Here is a 14,478-nt window from a genome sequence, read left to right on the forward strand (position 1 = left end):
TTGATCCTGCTGGTCAGGGAAGTTATTTCTGTACCCAGAGAAAGCAGTTTTGTCCGGAAATTAAAATGACAAGGCTGTGTCGTTGTCTCTGCAGGATGTTTTCTTTTGTACGTTTTAGGCAGAAAACCATTTGCAGTGTTCAATTTTATGACCATATGCTTTTTTCCCTCTCACGTTTTTTCCCCTCCCTCAGCATCGTGGTCTGTGGGAAACTCATGCTGTTTACGTGTGTTTGTGTGTGTAACAGAGCGCGCGGAGCCAGGGACGGGAGGAAAGAATTCCAAGGAAGGATCTCTCTTGAGTGGCAGGTATCTAGTCACCTGGCCACCCCCACTGCTTGCCAGGGACGCTGGAGTGAGGAGCAGAGACTGTGCATGACCGAGGCACTCCCATAGAGGATGCGGGCGTGGGACATGCAAGTCCTAACCACGGGGTCCACCTGCCCTATGACTGAGATCTGTTTAAAACCATCTGTCTGGACCCATCACAATTGCTCAGCGGCTAAATCCCTGCCTTGTATTCAGAATCCCAGATGGGCGCCAGTTCTAGTCCCGACGGCTCCACTTCCCATCCAGCTCCCTGCTTGTGGCCTGGAAAAGCAGTGGAGGACGGCCCAAAGCCTTGGGATCCTGCACCTATGAGGGGGAACTCAGAGGAGGCTCCTGGTTCCTGCCTTTGGATCAGTTCAGCTCTGGCCATTGTGGCCACTTGGGAAATGAATCAGAGGATGGAAGATGTTTCTCTCTGTCTCTTCTTTCTGTAATTCTGCCTTTCTAATAAATACAAATAAATCTTCAATAAATAAATCACTGGTATGGAGCTAGCTAGATTGCTGATTGCAGTTGCCACTTCCCTACCACCTATCAAGCCGAAAGAGTAACAAGATTGATAGAACGCCATCACATCATAAAAAACATTTTTTATTGTGATAGAAAATACAAAGACTACAGTAACCATTTTCAAATATGCAGTGCTGTGGCATAAATTCATAGGATTTGCAAACATGGCTCGCTTCAGGTCTTTTTTCATCATCTTCTGGAACTGGAATTGTATCCCAGGAAGCACTTGTTGGTACCGCTCTGTCTGCTATTTTACCTCCCTGGTCCTCAAGACGTTCCTGGGAAATCGTGCTTGAGCAAAGTCAGGTACCTTCCAGAGTGAGCCGTGAGGAGTCAGTTAGGGTCTCTGGTCCCTGGTGAAGCTACTTTTTTAAAGTATAAAATTATGCTTCTCCCCATTTCTGACTCTTCCAAGAGCACGCTTGCCCCGTGCAGGAGAGCCCAAGGACAGAGGCAGTATGGCGATCCCCATCTCTTAGAGTTGTCCCAACAAAAGCAAGGAGACAGAACCAGCACTAATCTCACTGTCAAAAGGGATGGCTTTGGTTTTCAGCTTACCATTAGGATGGCAGGAGCCAGTCCCACCCTTCCGATGCCCTTCGATGCTGGACCAGGCGATGGACATTGCTTGCTCATTGCGAATGAGTTTTTCCGCCCCCTTTCTGCCCTTTGGGGGACTCATGTGAACCCCCTCCCTGAGGTGGTGATTTCTTTGGGTCTTTCCTGTTTGGAAGCCCCTCCTGTCTCTCCCTTGCTTGTCAAACTAGGGTTGTTTGCATGGAAATTCTTCTTTCCTGTGAGACAAGAAACAAGGTTGCAGCTGTATTTTGAATCCAATTCCCTGCAACAGAGCTTTTGGAAAACCTGGTCTTCTAACCTGCCTGGCAGGGCGGCTTTGGGGAAGGACCAAGATGAACTCCTTCACTACATCTGTACACTGATCTTCTACTATGTGTCAATCCTATCCTATCTTTGGGTCATCGCTAGCAAACGTCAACATAACATACAACTCCATCCAGGGCAAGAGTCAATCTGTTGCCCTCCCCACAGTGGTTTACAGCATGAGATAGATGACTCAGATTGGCTCTCCCTGGTCCCCTGTCACGCTGCATTATTTTTCCTTACAGCAGCTTCCTATTTTCTTCAGGATGACTCTCCCAAGTGTTTGCAAAAGGTAACTTCAATTCCTGACTTCTCAGGTTTTGCCCCAAGTTGAAGGTCTGGGAGGAGCGGAGTCCACGCTTTGCTGGCTATTCCCGTCTCCTCACCTCCTACCCGAATGGGTGGAACACGAAAGCAGCCTAGGAAATAGTTACTGACTCCTGCAGGGAAGGCGCATTAATCTCCACTTTCGGCCCCGCCTTGGGGACTCAGGGCCACGCCCCCGCCGGCCACGCCCCCGCCGTGACGCCGCGCGCTGACGCAGGCGCAGCCGGCGCGCGCTGTTTCCGGGAGTCGCTGCCGTAGTGTCCGCTGTTGCTGCCGCTGTGGCCGCTGGCCGCTTTCGCCGCGGAACTCTGCGAGTGGAACGGCTGAGGCGGGCCCTGGTTAGGCCGGGGTTCCGGCCGCTCGACAAGAATGGAGATAATCAGGAGCAGTGCGTGTGTGCCGTGCACTTCCCCGCGTCCCCACGCACCCCCTCTCCCAGCCCGCTAGGCCCGGACCACGGCCAGTCTGTTTGGCGGGGCCCCCGGGGCTCAGCCTGGAGGGGCTTCACCCCGTGCGCCTCGTGGGGGGCCGTGTCCTGGTGCGGATCGTGGCACCCCTAGGGGACCTTGTGCTCTTCCAGGCGGGCTCCCCCCTCCCCGTCCCCGACTCCCCGGCCTTGTCTCTTGTCGACCCATGCGCCCCTGAAGACTCGTTTCCTTCCTCTTCCTCATCCCTTCTGACTGAGGCAATCCTGGGGCAGTACCCATCCCGGCCTGGGCACGGCTTTGGGATCTGCCCCCTCTGGCCCTGGCGGCCTCTGGGGGTCCCTGTTAGGCGCCCGAAAACCAGGCGAGCCCCCTCTTAAGTTCTGAGTCTCTTCTCGGTCTCTCCGCAGATTTTAAGAGTAACCTTCACAAAGTGTACCAGGCCATAGAGGAGGCCGACTTCTTCGCCATCGATGGGGAGTTTTCAGGTACCCCCGCCTTGCAAGGCCGCCTCCGGCACCTTGCAGTGCTGGCCTCCCACCTCAGCACCTCCAGCTTCTGCCTGCGGGAGGCTCCTTACCTGTTGGGAACCTAGGGTGGATTGTAGGGGTGCAGTGGGTTTGTCATTGTCCTGTCTCTCAGGCTTTCTGACGGAAATGAAGGGTTTGATGATGCGTAAGACAGTTTTACTTGTACGTTACAGAAAGCTTTGAAGAATAGGGACAGGCTTTTTCAAGACAGACTTTAAAAAAAAAAAGATTGATTTGTTTGAAAGGCAGAGTTACAGAGCTGGAAGGAGACAGATTTCCCATCCAGTGGTTCTCTCCCCAAATGGCCAAAGCTGTTTGGGGCTGGGCAAGAGTTGCCCTGTGGGTCTCCCGTGTGCGTGCAGGGGCCCAGAGCGCTTGGGCCATCTTCTGCTGCTCAGAAGATGCATTAAAAGGGAGCTGGATTAGGTATGGAGCAGTCAGGACTTGAACCAGCGCCCGTAGGGGGTGCCGATGGCAGCTTAGCCCACAACAGCACAGCTCTGGCCCCAGAGACTTAATTTATAAATTGTTGATGTCAATAAGATCAACTCTTGCTCATTGGTATATGTTGCCTGATTTTACATGTTTAGAAAATGAGCTTTTTCTGAATAAGCCCATGCTGGAAGCAGTATGATGCCTCATCCCTGGAAAGCTAAGTTTTTAACCAAAGACTCTCTCAACCTTAAAAATGTCATAGTTGTACAATCGCGAGGCTGAGCTTTGACCCAGACTGGTCCCCAGCAGTCCCTGACTGGAGGGCTTGTGTCTGAGCCCTCCTGCAGGAGCAGTGCATTGTCTCGGGCGGGAAAGGTGTGTTCTTGGAAATGTCAGGGAGGGAAGGCTTGGAGATACTCTTTCATTAAGTAGAATGTTTATTATTCCAGAGTACAGATGATGCTATAAATGATCAACAGGTTTCAAACGGTCGATCTTGCTCATCTTGCTACGTTTTTGGCATTCTATATGTTACCACAGCAGAATTCCATTCTTTTTTACGATTTAGTAGTATTCTACCAGGTATATGTACTGCAGTTCCTTCATCTAGTCATGAGTTGGTGGACATCTGGGTTGATTTCCTAACCAAGTGTGAGTTGAACTGCTACCAAAAAAATTCATGAAAACGTGAAGCTATAATGGCATTACAAAGTGGGTTAGCACTTTTTTTACTCCACCCCCCCTTAGCACTTTAATATTAAAACTTGCCTAATGAAATAAAAACTTTTCTTTCTTAAAATCTAGGTATCAGCGATGGACCCTCAGTCACTGCATTAACAAATGGTTTTGACACTCCAGAAGAAAGATACCAGAAGCTTAAAAAGGCAGGTGGATGTGCTAGAAAGTCTTTTTCTCCCATGTTGACCCTCCATGAGGTATAGAGACATATAGTCATTAAATGTACACACCTAAGTTTTCTAACTATAACACTTCTCAATTCTAAATGTCTAAAACAACAGCAAAAATAATTGTTTGCTGGAAAACATTTTGGGAAAGGTTTAGTGTCTTTGATGTTAATCTGATTTGTAGGAAATACATGCTAATTTTACTCACTTGGAAATAGGCCTGCTGTGATGCTCTGGCTAATGGATAAGAGCTTCTTTGGGAAAAAATAAGAATGTATGATAAATTATTAGTGCCCATAGCACAATAACCCATCCTAATTGGAAGTACTCTGCCAAAGTCCAGTTGAGTGATTCAGAAAGCCCAGCTGATTGAGAATACTGTTACTCATGTTGAATGTGCAGCACTGTTGGTGACAGATATTTTATTTCCCTTTTCCAGCATTCCATGGACTTTTTGCTGTTTCAGTTTGGCCTTTGCACTTTTAAGTATGACCACACAGATTCAAAGTAGGTTGTTTTAACAAGTGGTGGGAATTCTTTCATCGTGGCATGGTGTAGCCTCTTAAAGTCTCCTTTTTATTTTATTTTCTCAGGTATATAACGAAGTCATTTAACTTCTATGTTTTCCCAAAACCCTTCAGTAGATCCTCACCAGATGTCAAATTTGTTTGTCAGGTTAGTGGTATTGAGCTTTTTCTTATATGACCTGGGCTGGTGAAGCAGTGTGGAAATATAGAATAAGAGTTCCCTTTGAAATTGGCTTCAGGCAGGAGTGTTTAGACCAGTGGTTATGTATGATGCTCTCACCCTGTATTGAAGTACCTGAGCTCAGTACCTGGCCCCAGCTCCCGACTCCAGCTTCCTGCTAATGTAGATGCTGGAAGGCTGTGCTGATGGCACAGGTAACTGGGTTCCTGCTACCTGTGTGGGAGACGTGAATTGAGTTCCTGACTCTGCCCAAGCATAACTGGCATTAGGAGAAAAGAACCAGCAAATCTGAGCTTGCTCTTCCTCTCCGTCTCTCCCCGACCCTCCTTTTGAAAGGCAAAGTGACGAGAGAGGGGGGAAATAGATCTTCCACCTGCAAGTTCATTCTGCAGATGGCTACAACTGCCAGTCCTGAGCCCAACTGAAGGCAAAAACCTGAACCCCATATTGGTATCTTATGTGGGTGGTAGGATGGTTTTCCACTGCCTTCCCAGCCAAATTAACAGGAAACTGGATCAGAAACAGGGCAGATGGAACTCAAGCTGGCACTCCTGCACAGGAGGCCCAGTGTGGACACAGCATTGCAAGCAAACAGTGGCTTAGCCCTTGTGCTACAAATGCTTGTGTGATTCAGTTAACTACCGAATTGAATTTTGGAGGCTGTCTGGTGGTTATAAACAGTGCTGTAGCCATTATTTCCATTCAGTGTGCCTTTTTGTACATGTAGAAATTTTTCTATAGGGCAGGGACTCTGATGTGGGCACCGCAGGGAGCACCCTGGCCAGGGTGCCAGATGCCCACCCCAAAACTAACTTGGTGATCTTGCCTCATTTGTATATCATCTGTGGTATTATTTTCTTAGTATTCTTATTTCTGTCTTCTCTTGTTTCAGCTCATTCTAGCTTTGAGATGTTTGTTTAATAATGCTTACTATTGAGTGATTTTCTCTTTTGACCTTGAATGTTGAGAATTTCTTGAAGATTCTGGATTTTCAATATCTACTTTAGAGTGAATGGTGACTGTGTGTGTGTGTGTGTGTGTGTGTGTGTGTGTGTGTGTGTAGGCAGGTAGGGAGGTAGGTATTTGAGAGAGAAAGAGGTAGACAGAACCTCCATCCACTGGTTCATTCCTAAATGCTTGCTGCCATTGGGGCTGACCAGGGCTGGAGCAGGAGCTGGGAACTCAGTTCAGGTCTTCCATGTGGGTGGCAGGGACCTATTCCATCAGTAGTTGGTTTGTGAGGCTTGCGTTGGCAGGAAGCCGGAACTGGGACTCGAACTCAGGCACTCTGATCTGGACATGTCAGCCAGCATCTTACCTGCTAGCCCTAGTGCCCATCGGCTAATGATGCCTTCACTACCTGCACACGTGACCTACTTTACATGTGAGTCTTAGGTGAAATCATGTAAATGCATTTTCTGTCTGTTCATAGTTTTCTAGTTGCGTCAACAACTCCCAAGATCTGGAGAAAATAATGTGAACCAAGGGTTTTTTCAAAGGCCAAATCATAGAGGAGAAAACCCCTGGCATTTTAAGTAAATGAGGAGGTGACTCGGCAGCTTTGGGGCAGAGACCTGTGATCTTCAGCGTGCTGCGTCTCTGTCCGAGTTCCTTTCCTGCCTCTGCCCTGCCTGCTGCCGCCAGCCCCAGGAGACATGTTCTCTTTGTTTTTGTTTCAGAGCTCCAGCATTGACTTTCTGGCAAGCCAAGGATTCGACTTTAATAAAGTTTTTCGCAATGGTAAGATGACCTGTGACTTCTGTTTAGAGCTTATAAACCATCAAGACGTTCCTGTAAATTACATCTGGATTTGACTGAGAATTGTCACTTAGTGCCTGCCACAGCTTTAGAGTTCCAGCACAGCACATGCAGCCTTAGAATTTTTGCAAACTCTTTTTTTTCCTGGAGTTTTTCTTGTTTAAACTTTGTCAGCCATGAACTGAACAAGAAAGTAGAAGCTACTTCATGTAGTTCACATGTGGCCTCTGTAACTCCTGGCTGTGTTGTTTGTTCTGCTGGCGGTGTCACTTGGTTGCTTACCTCGTCGCCCCTCCAGGCTTGTTTTCTTGTGTATGACAGGTGGCATAGTGCTTTTGAAAGTTGCTAGATTCCAGCAGTGTTAGAATGAAATCCTCTTTTGCCCTTGCCACATGTTTTATAATTGGAGGTAGTTTCCTGGTTTCTTGCACAATTGGGATGGGGCCGGTGCACCCCTAAAAGGGGACCAGGTTTCCTTCATATACACCCCCAGAGCCCAGCAGGGTTCTTCTGAATAACAGGGAGCTGACCCTTACGTGTTTATGTCTGAGGGGGTGTGAGTACAGGAATGGCTTTCCTCCTTCATTTATTCCCCGAAGATGTTTGGGAAAACCTTTGCTTTCCCTAGCAGTGTAACAGACTGCTATAAATACAATAACTTTCAATTCAATTACTTGAATAATTTGTTTTCAATATAAATGTAGAATTAATGAGTGAAGTAAGAAAGGAGATTTATTGCAACAAAAGTAGTAATCACAGCTTAATCGGGCTCCCGGCCAGTGGCATGGTGGCGTGGTGGCTGTTCTGCCCATCTGGTGCAAGCCTTGACTTCACTCTGCCATGGTGGTTTCTTCAATGCCAGACTCTGTTGTAGCAGTCTGCTTCTGGTCTAAGCAGGCACTGGGCATTTCTTGTTACCGTTTCACCTGCAGCCCCCTCCAGGACAGGTGGAGGCCCGCTGTCGTCCTGGTTTCCCTAAGCAGATTCTAGAGTCTGGGGGCGATGTCGCAGCTCTGTCACCTTCTTTGTGCTAACTTCCCGGGCACGGCATTTACCAACAGCCTCAGTTCTGGTTCATTCTCATTTTCTGTGTTCCTGCTCACTCCCCTGCATTCTGGTGACCTAGCATCTTCAGGGATGGCCAGCACTTGTCTTCTCTTGACCAGCAGACTTCACTTCTTTCTGCGCGCTGCGGGATCTTCCTCAGGGCAGCACTTCCTCTGTCCCTGCCTGCAGTCACTACCCCTTGACCTTACCATTCCCTGGCTCCCTCCCCATGGCTTACCCCTTTCCTACCTGGGCTCGGTCTGCTTGGTCCATCATCTGTCCTCACTTCCTGCCCTTGTCCCCCTGCATCATGCTTGCTCCACAAAGGCCTGGCCTTGGGATTGAATGTGACATCCACCTTCTCTGTTGCTGAGCCTCTGCAGATTGCTGGAAGATGTAACACACCTGAACTAATTTGTCACTCACAGTTTGTGGACACAAACTTCATACAAGCACTCGGTCACATTCAGAAATCCTATTCTCTGTGACCTGGGCATTCCCTCTCCAGTTCTCAATGTCTGTTTTTGTAGCACTTCTTTCTCCACCCAAGTTCAAGACCCTCTCTCTTCCAAGAGGTTTTTTATAGTAAAGGTTATTTGCTTGTTTGGATTTTATTCAGATCTGTTGAGACGCATGCGTTCATTTTTGGCAGTGTGCCACAGAAGCAGTGTGTTCTTGGTGCCTTATGTTACAGGGAACTTGGTCTTTGTCAGTGCTAACGGTGCTGGTGTTAGTTCGGATTGGTTCGTTTGCCAGTTAGCTTTGCCATCAATGAATGCTTCTTGCTTTGATGATTATTGCTGGCAAATGGTATTTTTCTAATGTATCATTATTTCTAAAAATACATTGGGTCCCATGACCTGTATTTGTTCTGGAGACAGAGAGCCGAAGTTCTGTAAGCTAGTTTACTTCCCACATGCCTGCAGTGGCCCAGGCTGGGCTAGATAGAAACTGGGGACCGGGAACTCCATTCTGGGCTCTTGTGTAGGTGGCAGAGACCCAGTTACCTGAGTCATCACTGATGCCTCCCAGGGTCCACATTAACAGGAAGTGGTGGTGGGGAGCCAGAGGCTGGCATCAAACCCTGGCACTCCCAGTATGTAACATGTTAATTGCTAAGCCAGACACTCATGCGCACCACCCCTCTCCACAAGGCTTTTAATTCCTCACATATCATGATAACTAAAAATGTATCTCAAAAACTTTCTCTTGAGATATCTAAATATGTGCAACTCAGGCTAGTTTGGGGGTCAGTCAGTTGAACTGCCATCTGTGAGACTTGCATCCCAGATAGTGCCAGCTTGAGTCCTGCTGCCCTGCTTCTAATCCAGCTGTTGCTAGAATTCCTCATAAAGCAGTGGGGGGTGGCCCAGGTACTTAAGCACTTGGACCCTTTAACCCATGTGGGATACAAGGATGGAGCTCCTGGCTCCTGGCTTTGGCCTGGCCCAGTCCCAACCATTGTGGCCATTTGGAGAGTAAACCAACTAGGGAAAAATCACTTCTCACTGTCTGTGCCTTTCAAATAAATAAAATCTAAGTATTTATAAAATTATCTATGTACAACAGTTAATTTATATGTACATTTAATAATCCAGAAGATAGCTTTTGATTTCTACTTCTTAGGCCCCATGTCCGTTTCTCTCTAGTGTCCCTATCTCATTCACTCCATCTTTCCAGTTGCTTAAACCAAATAACTAAGTTATTTGTTTTTTTTTTAAAGTTATTTTTAAAAAATTATTATTTTTTAAAGGTAGAGTTATTATTTTTTTTAAGGTAGAGTGACAGAAATCAAGATAGTTGTAGAGATCTTCCATCCGCTGGCTTGCTTCCCAAACACCATAACAACTGGGGCTGGGGCTGGAGCTGGGCCGGGCAAGAACCCAGAACTCCTTCTGGATCATCTGAATGGGAGCCAGGGACCCAAGTTCTTGGAGCATCTTGTGCTGCCTTCCCAGGAGCATTAGCAGGAAGCTGGATCAGAAGTGGCCAGGACCCAGATGTAGATGCTTAGATACAGTGTATGGGTACCCCAAATGGCACCTTCACTGCTCTGCCAATGCCCACCCCTAAGTGTCATTCTTGATTTTGCCTTTCCATCTTCCCTCACCTCCTTGATATCAGGGAAATTCTCTCCTATTTCTACAAATTCCCTTTGTCATCTCCATCATCTTACAGAGGGTTACCAGTGATGACCTGCCGCCAGCTGCCTGGTGAGCAGACTGTTGTTGGAGACAGCTCTGCCTGTCCATGTGCGTGTGAGTGGCTGCAGGGACTGAGACAGTGCCTCTGCCACCTGGCTCTTGGAGGATGAAGTTGGCTGACCTCCGAGCTGTTCCCTTGGGCCTGGACAGTGGCTGCTGGTTGGGCTCTCTCTGCTCATTCTGCTAACGGTCAGCATGACTAGTAAAACAAAAAGCAGATACGGTTGTTATCTTGTTTGAAATCTTCGAAAGGCGTTCCATCACTTTTAGAAAAAATAAGTTTCTTTTTTTAAAGGTGTTTAACTGCTGTGTAGACAGATGTCTGTTAGTTATTTAAAAGATTTATGGGGAAAGAGGGAGTAAGGTCTTCCACCTAATGGACTTACTGCTGAAATGGCCACAGTGGCCTGGGGTGGTCCAGGCTGAAGCCAGGAGCCTACAGCTCTTTCTGAGTTTCCCATGGATATGACAGGGGCCTGTGTTCTGTGCCATCTTATGCTTTCCCAGGTGCTCCCAGGGAGCTGGATAGGAAACGGAGCAGTGGGATTTGAACTGTAACTCTAATATGGGGATTCTGATGTGACAGGTAGCAGCCTCACCTGTTGTGCTACAACACTGACCCTCAAAAGAAGCTTCCTCTCGTGACTTGTGAGGGCCTGCTTGATCTTGTTCCATCTGCTCTTCAGCCTGATCTGACCAGGTTCCTTTTGTTCACTCTACTCTGGTCACACCGGTTTTCTGGCTGTTTCTGGGACATTTCTGTCCTCGGCTCGTTTGTGTTTCCCCTGCCTGCAGTACTCTCCTCCAGCTCTGTGCATTTGACTTGTCTCATCCTTTGGGGTTCCTTCAGAGGCTGTTTCTGGGTGTCTTGTAGCGGTGCTTGCCTCCACTCCCGAGCGGCGTCGCTGGGTCACTGAGCTCCCCAGAACTGCAAGCAATGTCCGATGTAACACACGTGCCTGATAAATACTTATAAATACTTCTTTCAAGAAAGAATATAGGAGGGAGTGAATAAATAGACCAGCACATTTCAAAAATGGCTTATTTCTGTTGGTTTTAGGGGTGTAGTTAGATATGTAAGGTAAATATTTTCGAATATTTTCGACTCAGGTTTGTTAAAAAAACTTTTTTATACTTTTTGGTTTATTAAAAAACTTGATGGTAAACTCTTACTTTTGCTGTTGCCTTCTTTTTAAAATTGTGTTTAGGAATTCCGTATTTAAACCAGGAGGAAGAAAGACAGTTAAGAGAGCAGTATGGTGAGAAGCGCTCGCAGGCCAATGGCGCAGGAGGCCCTGCCTACGTGTCCCCCAACCCTTCCAAGCACCCTGTGACGATTCCCGAGGATCAGAAGAAGTTTATTGACCAAGTGGTGTAAGTTCCCGAACTGACCAAAACTGCACTGAGTGGCATGCACGGCGCCAGGGCTGATGCTTGCATCTCCAACCTGCGTTATGCACACACGCAGTATGCACACGAGTGTGCACTGAGTGGCAGGATTTAACAGTGCAGTATCTGATTTTTGCAACATTAGCATCTTGTAAACAGTTTTGCATGTTGCACTGGGACATGCTGCATGTCAGTAGGCAAGAGAGCTCAGCAGCTGGGCAGAGCTGCCCGGGGCGAGGGGCCTGCTGGCCTCTGTCCAGGTTTCCTGAGGCACAGGAAGGGGTCAGACCCATCCAGGTTGCCTGATGTTCCTGACAAGTAAATGTACCAATGGAGGAGTATCTGGATTTGTTTGTTTCTTTTTGAAATAATTCTAATGATTATTTTAATTATCCCTACTTTTGGGGTACTCATAATTCAGTATGTGGATTTAATATGTGATGACTAAGTCAAGTCAGTTAGCATTTCTGCTTCAGCATTGCTTAGTTATCTGTATCACTGTGTTGGTAGAATAGAAAAGCCAAAAATCACTTGAGAAGTTGTCACTAATTCATAATGACAAGCTGAACTTGGTAGTTCTGCCGTGCTATGTTGGCATCACTGTAGATGGACAGGAATAAGAATCAACGCACCTTCTGCTTGGGCTGTTTCTGAATATGGTTACTCTGTTGGCAACCTTATTTCATAAAGGGACTGATGGTTATGGTGTCACTCTAATTCTACAGAGAGAAAATAGAAGATCTGTTACAAAGTGAAGAAAACAAAAATTTGGATTTAGAGCCATGTACTGGGTAAGTTTTCCTGAACAATTTTGCAGTGTTTTCTGAAAAGGTAGATGATCTCTGGCAGCTGATACATTTGCTTTTTTAAAAAACAGCACTTTCATAACTGGCCTTTTTATAATAGGTTTGTTCCCCAGAGGTAAGCGTGAACTTTAGCATTAACACAGGGAGGACAGTTGTACCTTGAAACACTGAATGCGTGCTTTGTTCTGCCCCTGCTGGGATGACAGCTGTTGTGCACCCGTGGCTTGCGTTGGGCCTTGGAGGGGGCCTCAGCGCGCTGGCCTGGAGAAGCGGGAGGTCCGGCAGGGCTTCGCAGGAGACCCGCGCCGCTGGCTGCATGCACGCTTTTCATTTTCCCTCAGCAGTGACAGCGTCAGCGTCTCACAGTCCCCAACTTGATCATCTTCCTTTGTCCTTCCTATGAAGCTTTGCAAAAGTGTTTTCACACACTTGTGAACTTTTAAACTTTCTGTGTAGCTGTAGGAAGTAGTATTTTAATTTGATAAGAACTTCTGCCTCTTCTATTAAAGCTATCTAGTAGCATCAACGTTTTAATAAGGATGGATGACAGGAGTCCTACCACCTTGGCTTCCTGCCTGTTTCTGTTCACATACTCTCTCATGTCTCAGCCAGTGTGTCATCGGGGCTTACTTTTCACGATCCAAAATCAATAACTTTTTCTTTTCTTTTGTAGGTTCCAAAGAAAATTGATTTATCAAACTTTAAGCCAAAAGTAAGTTGATATTGTATGTGGGCGCTCTTGTTTTAAAGTCCCTTTAAAATAAGATTGTAATTTATTTCTTGAAAACATAGAATGAGATCCTTGATCTGCTGGCTTACTCTCCAGATGCGCATCATAGCCATGGCTGGGTCAGCCTCAAGCCAAGAGCCTCAAGCTCGCCTGGTCTCACGCCTGCTGACGGGAACTCGAGTGTCTACCCTATCACCTGGCCCTCCCGGGTGTATTCCCATAGAGGCTGGCTTAGAACAGAGGCATTACTTGAACCCAGATACTCCCCTGTGGGATGCAGGCATCTAGGAGTGTCGCAACCCTTGTATCACATGCCTCCTGCCTCCTTTTCATAAGCTGGGTATCCACTTCGTTTATTTTCTTTGTTGTCATTTCTTATTTGAAAGACAGAGCAGAAGATCAGGAAAGACAGAGATCTGTCCCCCAAATGGCTGCGATGTCCAGGAATGGACCCGGAGTTAAGAGACGGGAGTTTTGTTCTGGTTTCTCACATGAGTGACAGAAGCCCAGGCACGTGACTCATCTTCCATTGTTTTCCTGTGTGCATTAAAAAGCAGCTGGATTGGAAGCAGAGCAGCTGGGAATCACACCAGTGCTGTGGTGTAGGTTGTCAGCTGTGCAAACAGTGGCTAAACTTGCTGCACCACGATGCCAGCCTCATCCTTTCTTATTCGATAATTTAAAAAAGCCTTTTAGAAATTTCTTTTATTGGGTTTGGCATGGTGGTATAGTAAACTACTCATTTGCCTGTGGCGCCAGCATCCCCTATGTTCGTGTCCTGGGTGCTCTACTTCTGCTCCATCCACTCCCTGATAATTCCTGGGTAAGTAGCAGGGGATTGTCCAAATCCTTGGGACCCTGAACCCATGTGGGGAAGTGGAAGACGCTCCTGGCTCCCAGCTCCAGACCAGCCCAACTTTAGCCATATTGGCCATTTGGGGAGTGAACCAACTTAGGCATAGTGGCCATTTGGGAAGTAGATGGGAGACTCATTCATTCTCTCTCTCTCTCTCTCTCTCTCTCTGCCTCTCAGTAATTCTGACTTTCAGGTGAAAGAAATCTTTACAAAAATTTCTTTGAGTTATCGCTTTGGCCACAATCATTGATCTCTGGATATGATCAGTTTTGTTCTTTGAATGTGTGTGTTAAAGATTAGATTTTAGGGCCTGGTATGGTAGCCTTGCGGCTAAAATCCTTACCTTGCATGCACTGGAATCCCATATGGGCACTGGTTCATGTCCTGGCATCCCACTTCCCACCAGCTTCCTGCTTGTGGCCTGGGAAAGCAGTTGAGGATGGCCCAAAGCCTTGGGACCCTGCACCCATGTGGGAGACCTGGAAGAGGCTCCTGGCTCCTGGCTTCAGATCAGCTCAGCTTTGGTCATTGTGGCTATCTGGGGAATGAATCAGTGGATGGATTCTCTGTCTCTCCTCTCTATCTCTCCTCTTCTCTATATGTCTCAACTTTCCAATAAAATTAATAAATCTTAAGA

At 47.1% G+C, this 14,478-nt stretch overlaps 1 protein-coding gene across 3 annotated transcripts in view; it reads left to right on the forward strand.

Annotated features, from left to right (window-relative positions):
- The first annotated feature begins 2,276 nt into the window (after positions 1-2,276).
- Positions 2,277-14,478, forward strand: part of PARN (poly(A)-specific ribonuclease) — a 109,705-nt gene continuing 97,503 nt past the window's right edge. Inside the window, exons 1-9 of one of the 3 annotated variants that reach the window (XM_040973300.1) lie at positions 2,277-2,436; positions 2,884-2,961; positions 4,243-4,322; positions 4,783-4,850; positions 4,937-5,018; positions 6,731-6,791; positions 11,269-11,434; positions 12,175-12,240; positions 12,929-12,967. In XM_040973300.1, the coding sequence (XP_040829234.1) occupies positions 2,418-2,436; positions 2,884-2,961; positions 4,243-4,322; positions 4,783-4,850; positions 4,937-5,018; positions 6,731-6,791; positions 11,269-11,434; positions 12,175-12,240; positions 12,929-12,967 (659 nt within the window). In that variant the 5' untranslated portion in view covers positions 2,277-2,417. The remainder of the gene's footprint in view (positions 2,437-2,883; positions 2,962-4,242; positions 4,323-4,782; positions 4,851-4,936; positions 5,019-6,730; positions 6,792-11,268; positions 11,435-12,174; positions 12,241-12,928; positions 12,968-14,478) is intronic. The other 2 variants (XM_040973299.1, XM_040973301.1) reach the window with 2 other exon arrangements.

This window comes from Ochotona curzoniae, unplaced genomic scaffold (genome assembly GCF_017591425.1).
Source record: "Ochotona curzoniae isolate NIBS_2020 unplaced genomic scaffold, NIBS_Ocur_1.0 contig_2321, whole genome shotgun sequence".
Lineage (NCBI taxonomy): Eukaryota > Metazoa > Chordata > Mammalia > Lagomorpha > Ochotonidae > Ochotona > Ochotona curzoniae.